This window comes from Chiloscyllium plagiosum, chromosome 10 (genome assembly GCF_004010195.1).
Source record: "Chiloscyllium plagiosum isolate BGI_BamShark_2017 chromosome 10, ASM401019v2, whole genome shotgun sequence".
NCBI lineage: Eukaryota > Metazoa > Chordata > Chondrichthyes > Orectolobiformes > Hemiscylliidae > Chiloscyllium > Chiloscyllium plagiosum.
Window position 1 is genome coordinate 90857194 of NC_057719.1, and position 13198 is coordinate 90870391.

Sequence of the window (13198 nt, forward strand, 5' to 3'; positions counted from 1 at the left end):
ACTCAGACAGTCAACCAGTGAGAGGTCATAGTGCTGTGTAGGCATGATAGGCTAAATTGCCACTCTCTGTACGTAGAACATAGAACAGTACAGCACAGTACAGGCCCTTCGGCCCTCAATGTTGTGTCGACCTTTTATCCTATTGTGGTTCTGTTCGCCGAGCTGGGAATTTGTATTGCAGACGTTTCGTCCCCTGTCTAGGGGACATCCTCAGTGCTTGGGAGCCTCCTGTGAAGCCCTTCTGTGATGTTTCCTCCGGCATTTATAGTGATTTGTATCTGCCGCTTCCGGTTGTCAGTTCCAGCTGTCCGCTGCAGTGGCCGGTATATTGGGCCCAGGTCGATGTGCTTATTGATTGAATCAGTGGATGAGTGCCATGCCTTGAGTACTATGCCTAGGGTTACCTCCTTAGCAAATGGGAAATATGGTGTGGCTTTGGTGCTGTCACTTCATAACAAAAAGGTGAAAGTTATTTTGAGAGTTGGATCCTGTGGAAGCTTTATGGATAACAATTACAGTAAAGATGATCCAGTAAATGTATACAATGCATGGTCAAATGTAAGTTCAGATACTTGGATGATTGTTGCATCAAAGAATATACAATGGCGTTTAACAAACTACATAAACTACAGAAAGGCTGCAATTATTGTCACCACTGCTCGAGAGAGCAATGAAGGTGCATGCAGAGGAATATAGAGTTGTAATATTTTGTCACCACCCAGCAATGGAACAGCTATAGCATGTCACAGCATGGCACAGCACTGTGACTGTACACAATGGACAGAATGAAAGCATCACACATTTCCGAGGGACTTTGGCTAATCAAGGCTTTCCTTCTCTCCCTCCACTTGAGCCTCAGCTCTCCAAAGAGGGGAAACATCTTCTCAGTGTTTATGTTGTCAAACCCTTTAAGAATCCTATATGTTTCAATGAGAGAACTTCTCATTCTCCTAAACTCCAGTGAATATTAGCCTTTGATTAGATTCCCTACAGCATGGAAACAGGCCCTTCGGCCCTACCAGTCCACACCGACCCTCTGAAGAACCCTTTAAGAATCCTATATGTTTCAATGAGAGAACTTCTCATTCTCCTAAACTCCAGTGAATATTAGCCTTTGATTAGATTCCCTGCAGGATGGAAACAGGGCTTCGGCCCTACCACACCGACCCTCTGAAGAGTAACCCTCCCAGACCCATTTCCCTCTGACTAATGCACCTAACACTATGGGCAATTTAGCATGGTCACTTCATCTGACCTGTACCTCGTTGGGATTGTGAGAGGAAACCAGAGCACCCAGAAGAAACCCCCTCAGACACTGGGGGAATGTGCAAACTCCAAGCCTAAGCCTGGAATCGAACCTGGGGACAATCAGAGTGTAGTACTGGAAAAGCACAGCAGGTCTTGCAGCATCCGAGGAGCAGGAGAATTGATGTTTTGGGTAAAAGCCATTCATCAGCCCTTTCCTGATGAAGAGCTTTTGCCGGAAACGTCGATTTTCCTGCTCCTCAGATGCTGCCTGACCTGCTGTGCTGTTCCAGCATCACTCTAATCTAAACTCTGGTTTCCAGCATCCACAGTCCTCACTTTTGCCTGGGTGCTTTCCCAGCACTACACTCTCGACTTTAATCTCCAGCAGTCCTCATTTTCGCCTCAGAAGACAATCACTCTATACCAGGTATTACTTTAGTGAACTTTCTCTGATTTGCCCTCCCATTACAAAAAGGGGACCAACTGCTCACAGTTGTGGTCTCACCAGCATCTTGTACAGTTACAGTAAGATTTCCCTACTGTTACACTCCAACCCTTGAAATAAGGGCCAACATTCCATTAGCCTTCCTGATTACCTGCTATACTTGTGTGCTAGCCTTCTCTCTTTTGTGCTTAAGTACCCCAGGTCCCTTTCTGCTACAGATTTCTACAATTTTTCTTCATTAAATGATACTTTTATTTCATTCTCCCTTCCATAATGAACAACTTCGCATTAACCCACTAATCTTACTGGCCAAAAGCATCCTCTTGATCAGATCAACAGGAAGTACTAGGCTATCTAAGGCTTCAATCCAAAATCCCCACCCAGTAGTATGGTTTAAATTTATTAGACAAACCCAGGGACAGCATAATAGTGTCATGTCACCAGATCAATCTAGCTAGCAGAGAGCTAATTATACTCAAAGGTGACAAAGTAAATGATTTTTCAAAATGTGTCAAAGAAATTCACCTGAGGATCATAACACCATCAAATAAAATAAAAGAGGAACTGAACAAAATACTCTCATTGCCCCACCTCTCTGTATGACTCTCACTCTTCGATTTGGTTGTAGAATATCTGATAATTTGTAAAAGTTTGATATCTGACCACTGTGACTTCTCGCTGTATTAATTTATTCCTCAGTTGTGTCTCATTTCTTTTCCTCTTCAGGAATTCAATGACACATACTCAGGTTCACATATCTCAAGTGAGTGGCTTTAATATGAGGAGCTTATAGCTCAAATGTGAATGTCATCTCATTCAATAGACTCAGATCAAAATGTACACCCAGGAGTAACCACCAGATTGCAGTCAGTGCCCCCTGTTCATATGTGTCAGCCCTGATGTGTGGATTGTGTATGTAGGTTTGCTCACTGAGCTGGAAGGTTCATTTCCAGAAGTTTTGTCACCATACTAGGTAACATCTTCAGTGGGCCTCCGGGTGAAGCACTGCTGATGATTCCTGCTTTCTCTTTATATTTCTGTTTGGATTTCTTTGGGTTGGTGATGTCATTTCCTGTTTTCTCAGGGGGCTGGTAGATGGGGTCTAACTCGATTGGGATTGTGCATTCGCATGTGTCCACTGATCATGGGTTCAAGTCCTGATGCAGAAATTGAATGCTGAAGCTGACTGCAGTACTAACGACAGATCAGAAGATTGCTTTAGAGAGATGACTGGTGGTGGTTTAGCCTGAGGGTCAGGCGAGTGGAGAGTTTGAGAAGGAGAATACTTCATAATAAGCTCCTGCAGTGCAGGAATTGAACCCACAGTGTTGCATGGCTAATCAGGCCCTCTTTTTTTTTAGATGAGATGTTATGTGAAGGTCCTATCTGCCCTCTTGGGTGCATGTTAGGAGATACCATAGCCATTTTTCAAAGCAGTTAAGGGACCTCTCCATGGGATAACTATCTAACACCAGCAAAATTGATTTTGCAGCCATTAACTTAATCACTATTCTTTGTACAACTTGTTTGCCATGTTTCATAAATTGCAGCAGTAACTACACTTCACAAAAGTATTTAATTGGCTGTAACGTACTTTGGGACATTCTTAAGTGTGAAAGGAGTCATTTAAAATACAAAAGGTTGTGAACCTCTGCAGCTCTCTGCCATGGAGAGCTGTGAAAGCTCAGTCTTTTGATAATGTTTTAGGTAGAGATTTCTGTATTTCTAGTTACCAGTGATGTACAGGTTATGAGGATGGGGTGGGTGAAAGACATTGAAGCATTTGATCAGTCTTGATCATATTAAATGGCAGGAAAGGCTCAACGGGCTGAATGACCTACTCCTGTTCCTGTGTTGCTAACTTTGTATATAGCAGTCAAGAGTGTGAAGGTAAGAGAAAAAGTTACTTGCCAAGACCAAGGGTTGCTGAAAGCCGATCCTAGATATCCTGTCCAGAGATGTTCTTTCATACCTCAGGAGCAGGTGGGACTTGAACCCAGGTCTCCTAGATCAGAGGTAGGGACATTATCACTTTACCACAAGAGCCTTTGCAGTACTGATCACATTGCCTCAGTTATCAGTTAATGTGGCTAAGTCTTTGGCTCAAACTTGAGCCCACTTTGATCTGTGTTGCTCAGTATGTCACAGTGTTGTACGCCAATAACTTGAGACGTGGGGAGCTTAATGATTTTTCTAGTGGCAAACTAAAGTAGTCCTAGGATTAATATGTTATCCAATTTGTCGTCACACTGGGGTATTATGGGAAGATCATGTGGTAGTTTGGAAGTTATGATAGGAAACTAGAGTAGCTCAGTGAGCAGCTCTCCTGTGACTGAGCCAGCAGGCCGCACATTCACAATACACTCCAGGATTTGTTGGCCATGAAAGAAGCTACTCAAAGGTGCAGGCAAGGCAATGTGTGCTGGTGTCAGTCCCCAGCCTGTGTACAGGAGGAGGGTTAGAGACACCCAACTATAAAAACCACCTTCTAATCCAACAATGCTGATTGCTCTGTAGCAATGATTGACCAACATTGTGGCAACTTCATGTGTGAGAGAGAGAGAGAGAGAGAGATTGGCTAATGCATTGGTGATGGATTTTCCAGATAGCCACAAAAAAGCTATGTATTGTAGCAGGAAATGATGACACTGCATTTCACAGGAGCTCTGACTCCTAGGGAATTCATGTTTTCCAGTCCCTATGTGTAGCATTTTAAGTGTTTATGCAGTGCTACCGTTGAGGTAGTTTGTAGAATATAAACAGTGAGCTTCACTAGCCAAATTGTGTCCACTTAATGAGGCAGCAATCTAGATTTTAGCTTTGAGCCATAATCTAGGTTTGGGATGGAACATAATGTGAAGGACCCACTTCTGTTATAGTTTTTCAACAGAAGTTCAACATCTAGTAATAAAGTGCAGAGGGCAGTCCCAGCCAATAATCCATCCTCAACCAGTATTACCAGAAAACACAATCACTGTCTTCTGTGTCGTTGTAGACTCGCTGTGACTCCTCTCATGCTAGCTCTGGGATGCTGGCTACCTTTTGATGCACATGGAAAAAGTAACTTCTTGTGCACCGAGCTCTCAACATACGGCATCTATATAACAGAAATTGATAAAACACTTTTAGATACAGGAATCCAAGAGATAAAGCAACAAAGACAAACAATTTGTGGAGAACAGAACCTGGTCATTGTTTCAGATCTTTAAACCATGGGGAACCATCTTCAAAATTGAAGCAATCACTGACTTCTTTTCTACTGTTTGTATTTCTGTGTTATCAGATTTTTATTTAACAATAGAATACTTTGAGGTTTTGTTTGTGTTTCAGTGATATAATGAATGAATGGGAGTCTTGTACAGTAATTGTTATATCAAATAATATACTTGGTATGTTAAAAGCAGCTAGTTTAGTTCTAATTTCTGATATTTAATTTATCATTTACCAGTCATAGATGCTAATGTATTTTTGGCATGCAAGGCTTTTGGTTATGAACTTGCTTTCAATGGAGGTTAATTGAGAGGACATCCATTCAAATCAGTTGTTGCTGTAGTTACTGTAGCTTGTTGGCACAGCATGTTGGACACCAGCTCACTGTGCAAGCAAGTTTACATTCAAAATAGTAGTCTTAAAGCTCTATTAAGACTTAAACGTTGGGGTTGTTCAGAATATCCGTTGAACATTGGCAAAAAGATATTTTTGGACCTACACCATTCATTCTGTGAGGACAGTCTATTAACTGGGAAGTTATTGTAAGATTAGCAACGGCAAATACACATTGGAGTGTGTGTTTGTGATTGTACGTTTACTGTTTACATTTAATATTTAATATGTTAAAAAGGTACATGCTCTGCATTAAACTTTCAGCTGTAACTGTGTAAAGGAATTGATACTACATTATACAACATCAAGAAGATATAATTTCAACATTTTATAAACAAGATATGCGTGGAGCTGTTCGACCTTATGATTTTGAGATTTTGTGTCTTTTGGTTTTAACATCAGACTTGTTCTTTAATGACTCATCAAGCTTGTTTATTGGGGTTTATTCCTGTTATTAGCTAAATTCTACCTTGTAAGTCTTTAACCTGTGAGGCTATATCAACAACTGCAATATTACCAACATCAGAGTTGTGTGTGTTGGGGTGGTTGATTTCATTGCATCAAGACACTGTTCAAAAGGGCCACAACACACTGCAGTACACCAGAACTGCAAAAAGAGGAAGAAGAACACCTCTACAATGTATTTACCAAAAATGGATACCCCCGCAATTTCATCAACAGATGCCTAAGGGAAAGACAATGGAATGAGGACATGACACAACCCAAAGGACTAGCCACTTTACCATACATCAAGAACATTTCTGAACTGACAACCAGACTACTAGGACTCATAACAGCACACAAACCAACAGCCACTCTCAGACAACAACTCACCAGGAGGGAATTCCTAGAGGCATGGCACTCATCCACTGATTCAATCCACAAGCACATCGACCTGGACCCAATATACCGACCACTGCAACGGACAGCTGACAACCGGAAGCGGCAGATTCAAACCACTACAAATGCTGGAGGAAAGATCACAGAAGCGCTTCACGGGAAACTCCCAAGCACTGAGGATGTCACCTAGACAGGGGACGAAACGTCTGCAACGCAAACTCCCAGCTCGGCGAATACAACCACAACAATTACCAACATCAGATATCCTGCAAACTACACCATTGTACCAGCACCAAAAATATCATGTTTAAGTTTGTTATTGAACTCCGAGCTAATGTACCAAGTTGGTGTGCTTATGGCTTTGAACTTTGTAGAAAGTGTAATATTTGCTGTTAACTTGAATACAGTGCACTGCCATAGTTGGTCTGTTTAAAGCATCTTGCAGAATCACTGAGTGGTTGGTGCCTTTGTGTCAGTCCCTGTGCAACCAAGCAGGTTTTCTTTGTGGACTGCAAGCTTCTTTGTTGCTAGGTAACTTAACGGCTGGAGTGTGAAAAATCAGAAGTTTAGCGATCGATCGGTGATGAAAGAACCGATTGGTGAGGGGAAAGAACTTTGTATTTACAATTCAAGTTTGGCGAGCAGATTAAAACAAGTTCAGACAGCTGCTGTCAAGTTGCTTGATCATGTTTTTTAAAATATTGAATTTATAAATCAACTGGTGACTTTAAGGAACTTGAAAATCTGGTGGTAAGAGGATTTCCTTTTGTTGCATGTAAACTTTCACGAGTTGGTGACCCCAAAGTCTGTGGCTTCCTGACTAGGTTTTACTTGCTTTCCCATTTGGCTGCACTTGAATTGTACCAGCTTGTACAGTGTGAGAATAAAATTAACTTTCACAGCCAGCAAATAATTGCCTGCTTATTTTTTTCCCTTAAGAGGCACCTACTTGATCCTCTACAGTCCATGTAGCAAAGGTGCTTCCAGAAATAAGTTAACTCAAGAAGTCCAGCATTTTAACCCAGAGACCGTAAAGGTACGACGTTAGGATTGTCCAAGTTAGGATTATGTGTGTCTGATGCCGCTGTCCTTTTAGTTTGTAGAAATTATGGATTTGAGATGTGCCATCCAGGAATATTATATTTTGAACTTAATCCACCTCTGCAATGTGAACAGTGCTATTGTTTGCTACTGCAGAAAAGAAATGTTCAGTGAACTTTGAGTTCACACATGCATAAAATGTAACTCGCTGATGTTTATCCTCAGGAGGCAGCTAGTTCAACTTCGGGAGAGATACCAAAACAAACAGCAGGAGCACAAAGAATACAAACACAAGCTGAAGGCATCGGAAGCTTTTTACCAAGGGCAGGTACAGCAGCAGGAATGCTACATTGAGGAACTGCGAAAACACATCCAAGCAGCCCAGTCGCAGGCAGAACAAGAGCTCAAACACGATCAGGAGCAGCTCAAACAACAAATTGAGCTAAGTATGTAGTCACAATCTTTTCTTTGAAGATGATTCACTCTCAGTAGCAAAAGAACATTCTGATTGTGTACCAGCCAGCAAACAAGTTTGCATTTTCCTTTGACATGTTATCACCCAAAACAACTCGTTTCTGCAATGTCAGAACAAGTTTTTAATGTAAAGTGGCAGCTCTTCCTGGTTTACTTTGTGTAATTCTTGATGGCTCACAGCTACGAGATGGCGACACAGAGATCTTCTGCTTGTACCCCAGACAACACCTATTTGATAAAACTTATTTATTTGGGGAAATGTATTTTTTTCTGCACCTGTAGCAGAGAAAAGATAAATGCAAATAGATGAAAATAATTTAAAGAAACTGAATTGATCATTGTAATAAATTGTTTCTATATTATGTAACTATTTACAATTCTTCTGGGCTATGTCTTGTTTTTGTTATTAGCCATTGCCACCATTATTCCATCACTCTTGGCATATATACTATTAGATACCTTGCCTTTTGTTCTCTGACCCTCTCCTGTTTTCCCTTAACACGGTGTCACTCCCAAACTGTTAAACTCCATGTTGGGTCCTGAGGGCAATAAGGTAGATGAGATGCTGTTCCTCCAGCTTGTGTTAAACCTTGCTGGAGCACTCAGCAGGCCTGAGACAGAAATATTGGCATGGGAACGTAGTGATGTATGCAAGTGGCAAGCTACTGCAAGCTTTGGTTACTTTTACAGATAGAGCGAAGGTGTTCCAGAAAGCACTTGCCCACTGTGCATTTCTTGTCCCCAGTGTACATGTGATCACATTGTGAGCAGTGATTACAGTAGGCAGGACTAACTAAAGTGCAGGCAAATCATTGCTTCATCTGGACAGTGTGTTGTAGCCTTGAATTATGACGAGGAGGTGGTAAACAGAGAGAGAAACTGGGAGAATGGAATAGAATCCATACAGAAAATAGAGCATGAGATATATAGTCCAGGTATCTGTGGGAGACAGTGGATTTGTAGTGGATATTGATGGGGAGAAAGTGAGGTCTACAGATGCTGGAGATCAGAGCTGAAAATGTGTTGCTGGAAAAGCGCAGCAGGTCAGGCAGCATCTAGGGAACAGGAGAATCGCCGTTTCGGGCATAAGCCCTTCTTGAAGAAGGCGTTTGGTATGCTTTCCTTTATTGGTCAATGCATTGAATATAGGAGTTGGAAGGTCATGTTTGAGGCTGTACAGGACATTGGTTAGGGCATGTTTGAAATACTGGTTGCAATTCTGGTCTATCTTCTATAGAAGAGATATTGAACTTGGAAGGGTTCAGAAACGGTTTACAAAGATGTTTGGGAGTTTCAGCGATAGATAGAGGCTGAATAGGCTGGGGCTTTTTTACCTGGAGTGTCAGAGGCTGAGGGTGACTGTATAAAATCATTAGGGTCATGAATAGTCAAGGTCTTTTCCCCACGGTAAGAGAGCCCAAAACTAGAGGGGTACAGGTTTAAGGTGAGAGGGGAAAGATATGAAAGGGATTTCAGGGGCAACTCTTCCATGCAGACGGTGGTGCATGTATGGAATGAGCTGCCAGAGGAAGTGGTGGAGGCTGGTACAATGACAACATTTTAAAATGCATCTGTATGTGTATATGAATAGGAAGGGTTTAGAGGGATATGGGTCAAATGCTGGCAAATGGGACTATATCAATTTAGATTTCTGATTGGCATGGACGAGTTGGACCGAAGGGTCTGTTTCAATGCTGTCCATCTCCGAGTCCATGCTGCCAATCCTGCTGAGTTTGTCCAGTATCTGTTCTTGTTTTAGGTTACCAGCATCCCCACTTCTGTGTTCATTTTACTGTTGACTCTTGTTCTCCAGTTGTCTGACTTGCTGAATAATTCCAGCATTCTCTGTGAACCCCCCCGCCCCTTCTCTTAATATATTCCCTCTTAATATTTGTTTCATCTCTCCAACATCTGCACTACCATGTTTTTAGCCATGTTAACAGCTGTCTGTTCTTTTTCTTTTCCCAGACCAGCAATGTCTAGCAAATGAAGAGAGGCGTTTGGAGTCTTTAGCGCAGCACCGCCGTGAGCTGGGGACACAGACAGAGACTGTAAAGTTCACTGAGTGTGGGGTACAAATCACCCTTCAAAACAAGGAGATTCCTTCCCTTGAGCAAGATAGGAAGCGGCTGGTGCAGCTGGAACTGCTTCAGAAACACTCACTGAAGAAGGCCGAGCGAAATATCAGCAAGAAAAGAGTCAAATACCAGCTGGAGAGAATTGCCGGGAAGCAAAAACTGTTGGAAGCCAAAACCAACCTGCAACACCTGGAGGCTGCAAGCTTACTCAGCAAGGATCAACTCAAGCAGCCAACCGTGGACAAAATGAACACTTTACAAACCAGTCCAAATCCAAAACTGACAAAGTGGAACAAATCATTCCCTCCATACTCATTACCAGCAACAAAACAATCACCATCTGTTCGTTTACTAGCTAGAAGGCACTCTGATTCAAATGACCTGGTATCACGCCTGTACCCACAGTATGTCCCAGTTTACAGGTATGTATTTCTTGTTCAAAAATGAGTTTGTTTACAACTCATCTTGCAACATGTCCATATTAAAGAGGAGGTGGTGCTGGACTGCTTAAGATGCATAAAGGTGGATAAATGCCCGCACTTGATCAGGTGTACCCAAGAACTCTGTGGGAAGCTAGAGAAGTGATTGCTGGGGCCCTTGCTGAGATACTTGTGTCATCGATAGCCACAGGTGACGTGCTGGAAGACTGGAGGTTGGCTAACCTGGTGCCACTCTTAAAGAGTTAAGGAAAAGCCAGAGAACTATAGACCGGTGACCCTGACATCAGTGGTGGGCAAGTTGTTGGAAGGAATCCCGAGGGACAAGATTTACATGTATTTGGAAAGGCAAGGACTGATTAGGGAGAGTCAACATGGCTTTGTGTGAGGGAAATCATGCCTCACAAACTTGATTGAGCTTTGTGAAGAAGTAACGATGAGGGAAGAGCAGTGGACCTGATCTATATGGACTTCAGTAAGACTTTTGACAAGATTCCTCATGGTAGACTGATTAACAATGTTAGATCACACAGAATACAGGGAGAACTAGCCATTTGGATACAGAACTGGCTCAAAGGTAGAACACAGAGGGTGATGGTGGAGGGATGCTTTTCAGACTGGAGGCCTGTGACTGGAGTGCCACAAAGATCAGTGCTGGGTCCACTGCTTTTTGTCATTTATGTAAATGATTTTGCATCTTTGTACTTAGAAGTCAAATTTAATAAGTAAAAAACATTTAATGCCGAATAGGCCAGAACGTGAAAGTGCAGTGTCAATTGTAGATTAGTGGTGGCAGGTTTGCCTCTTTAATACAAGGTTCAAATCCCACCCCAGAGATTTAAGTATATGATCTAAGCTGATGCTATGCTACATTACCGAGAGATGCCGATCATCTGTTGTCTTTTGTCATGTATGAGACATTATATCAAGGCTTGTCTGCTCTACCTAGTGGATGTGAACAAATCCCTGGCAAAACTTTGGAGGAATGGCAGGGAATTCTTCCAGCGGAGTCATACCATTTCTCTTGCTTAGTAATCCTCCCATGTTTAACACACAAGCTCACTCAAATCTACTGTTTTAGCATTCCTCGTTCTGCAACTCCAGAATCATTCCTTGTTCTGCTATTCCGGATTCATTCCTCGCTCTGCTACTCTGGATTCATTCCTGGCTTTGCTGCTCCTGATTCATCCCTGGCTTTGCTACTCCTGATTCATTCATCGCTCTGCTACTCCAGATTGATTCCTCGTTCTTTTTTTTAATTAGATTAGATTACTTTACAGTGTGGAAACAGGCCCTTCGGCCCAACAGTCCACACCGACCCGCCGAAGCGCAACCCACCCATACCCCTACATTTATCCCTTACCTCACACTACAGACAATTCAGCGTGGCCAATTCACCTGACCTGCACATCTTTGGACTGTGGGAGGAAACCGGAGCACCCGGAGGAAACCCACGCAGATTCTGCAACTACAGAATCATTCCTCGTTCTGCTATTCCGGATTCAGTCTTGGCTCTGCAACTCTGGATTCATTCCTGGTTCTGCTACTCCGGATTCATTCTACGCTCTGCTACTCCGGATTCATTCTACGCTCTGTTACTCCGGATTCATTCCTAGCTGTTCTACTCCGGATTCATTCTACGCTCTGTTACTCCGGATTCATTCCTAGCTGTTCTACTCCGGATTCATTCCTGGCTCTGCTACTCCAGAATCATTCCTGGCTCTGCTACTCCAGAATCATTCCTGGCTCGGCTACTCCGGATTCATTCCTGGCTCTGCTACTCCGGATTCATTCCTGGCTCTGCTACTCCTGATTCATTCCTGGCTCTGCTACTCCGGATTCATTCCTGGCTCTGCTACTCCGGATTCATTCCTCGCTCTGCTACTCCGGATTCATACCTTGCTGTCCTCCTCCGGATTCATTCCTCGCTCTGCTACTCCGGATTCATTCCTCGCTCTGCTACTCCGGATTCATTCCTCGTCCTGCTACTCCAGAGTTGTTCCTTGCTCTGCTACTCTGGATTCATTCATCGCTGTGCTACTCCGGATTCATTCCTCACTCTGCTAGTCCTGATTCATTCCTCACTCTGCTACTCCTGATTCATTCCTCGCACTGCTGCTCCTGATTCATTCCTCACTGTTCTACTCCCGATTCATTCCTGGCTGTGTAACTCCTGATTCGTTCTACTCCGCATTCATTCCTCGTTCTGCTACTCCTGACTCATTCCTCGCTGTTCTACTCTGGATTCATTCCTCGTTCTGCTACTCCGGATTCGTTCCTCGTTCTGCTACTCCGGATTCGTGCCTCGCTTTGCTACTCCGGATTCATTCCTGACTCTGCTACTCCAGATTCATTCCTCGTTCTGCTACTCCAGATTCATTCCTGGCTCTGCTACTCCGGATTCATTCCTGGCTGTTCTATCCTGATTCATTCCTCGTTCTGCAACTTCGGATTCATTCCTGGCTGTGCTACTCCTGATTCATTCCTCATTCTGCTACTCCTGATTTGTTCCTCACTGTTCTACTCCGGATTCATCCTCGCTCTGCTACTCCGGATTCATTCCTCATTCTGCTACTCCGGATTCATTCCTGGCTGTGTAACTCCTGATTCAGTCCTCGCTATGTAACTCCTGATTAGTTCCTCACTGTTCTACTCCGCATTCATTCCTCGTTCTGCTATTCCGGATTCATTCCTCGCTCTGCTACTCCGGATTCATTCCTGGCTGTTGTACTCCAGGTTCATTTCTCGTTTTGCTACTCCTGATTCATTCCTTGTTCCGCGACTCCTGATTCATTCCTCCCTCTGCTACTCCGGATTCATTCCTCCCTCTGCTACTCCGGATTCATTCATCGTTCTGCTACTCCGGATTCGTCCCTGGCTCTGCTACTCCGGATTCATTCCTTGTTCTGCTACTCCGGATTCATTCCTTGCTCTGCTACTCCTGATTCATTCCTCGCTCTGCTACTCCGGATTCATTCCTGGCTGTGCTACTCCGGATTCATTCCTCGCTCTGCTACTCCGGATTCATTCCT

The 13198-nt window shown here is 43.3% G+C and overlaps 1 protein-coding gene across 1 annotated transcript in view; it reads left to right on the forward strand.

Moving 5' to 3' along the window:
* Positions 1–13198, forward strand: part of LOC122554032 (stAR-related lipid transfer protein 9-like) — a gene marked incomplete at its 3' end in the record, with an annotated part of 253157 nt that overhangs the window by 229450 nt on the left and 10509 nt on the right. The window contains exons 22-23 of the mRNA XM_043698518.1: positions 7403–7623; positions 9620–10151. Coding sequence (XP_043554453.1) covers positions 7403–7623; positions 9620–10151 — 753 coding nt within the window. The remainder of the gene's footprint in view (positions 1–7402; positions 7624–9619; positions 10152–13198) is intronic.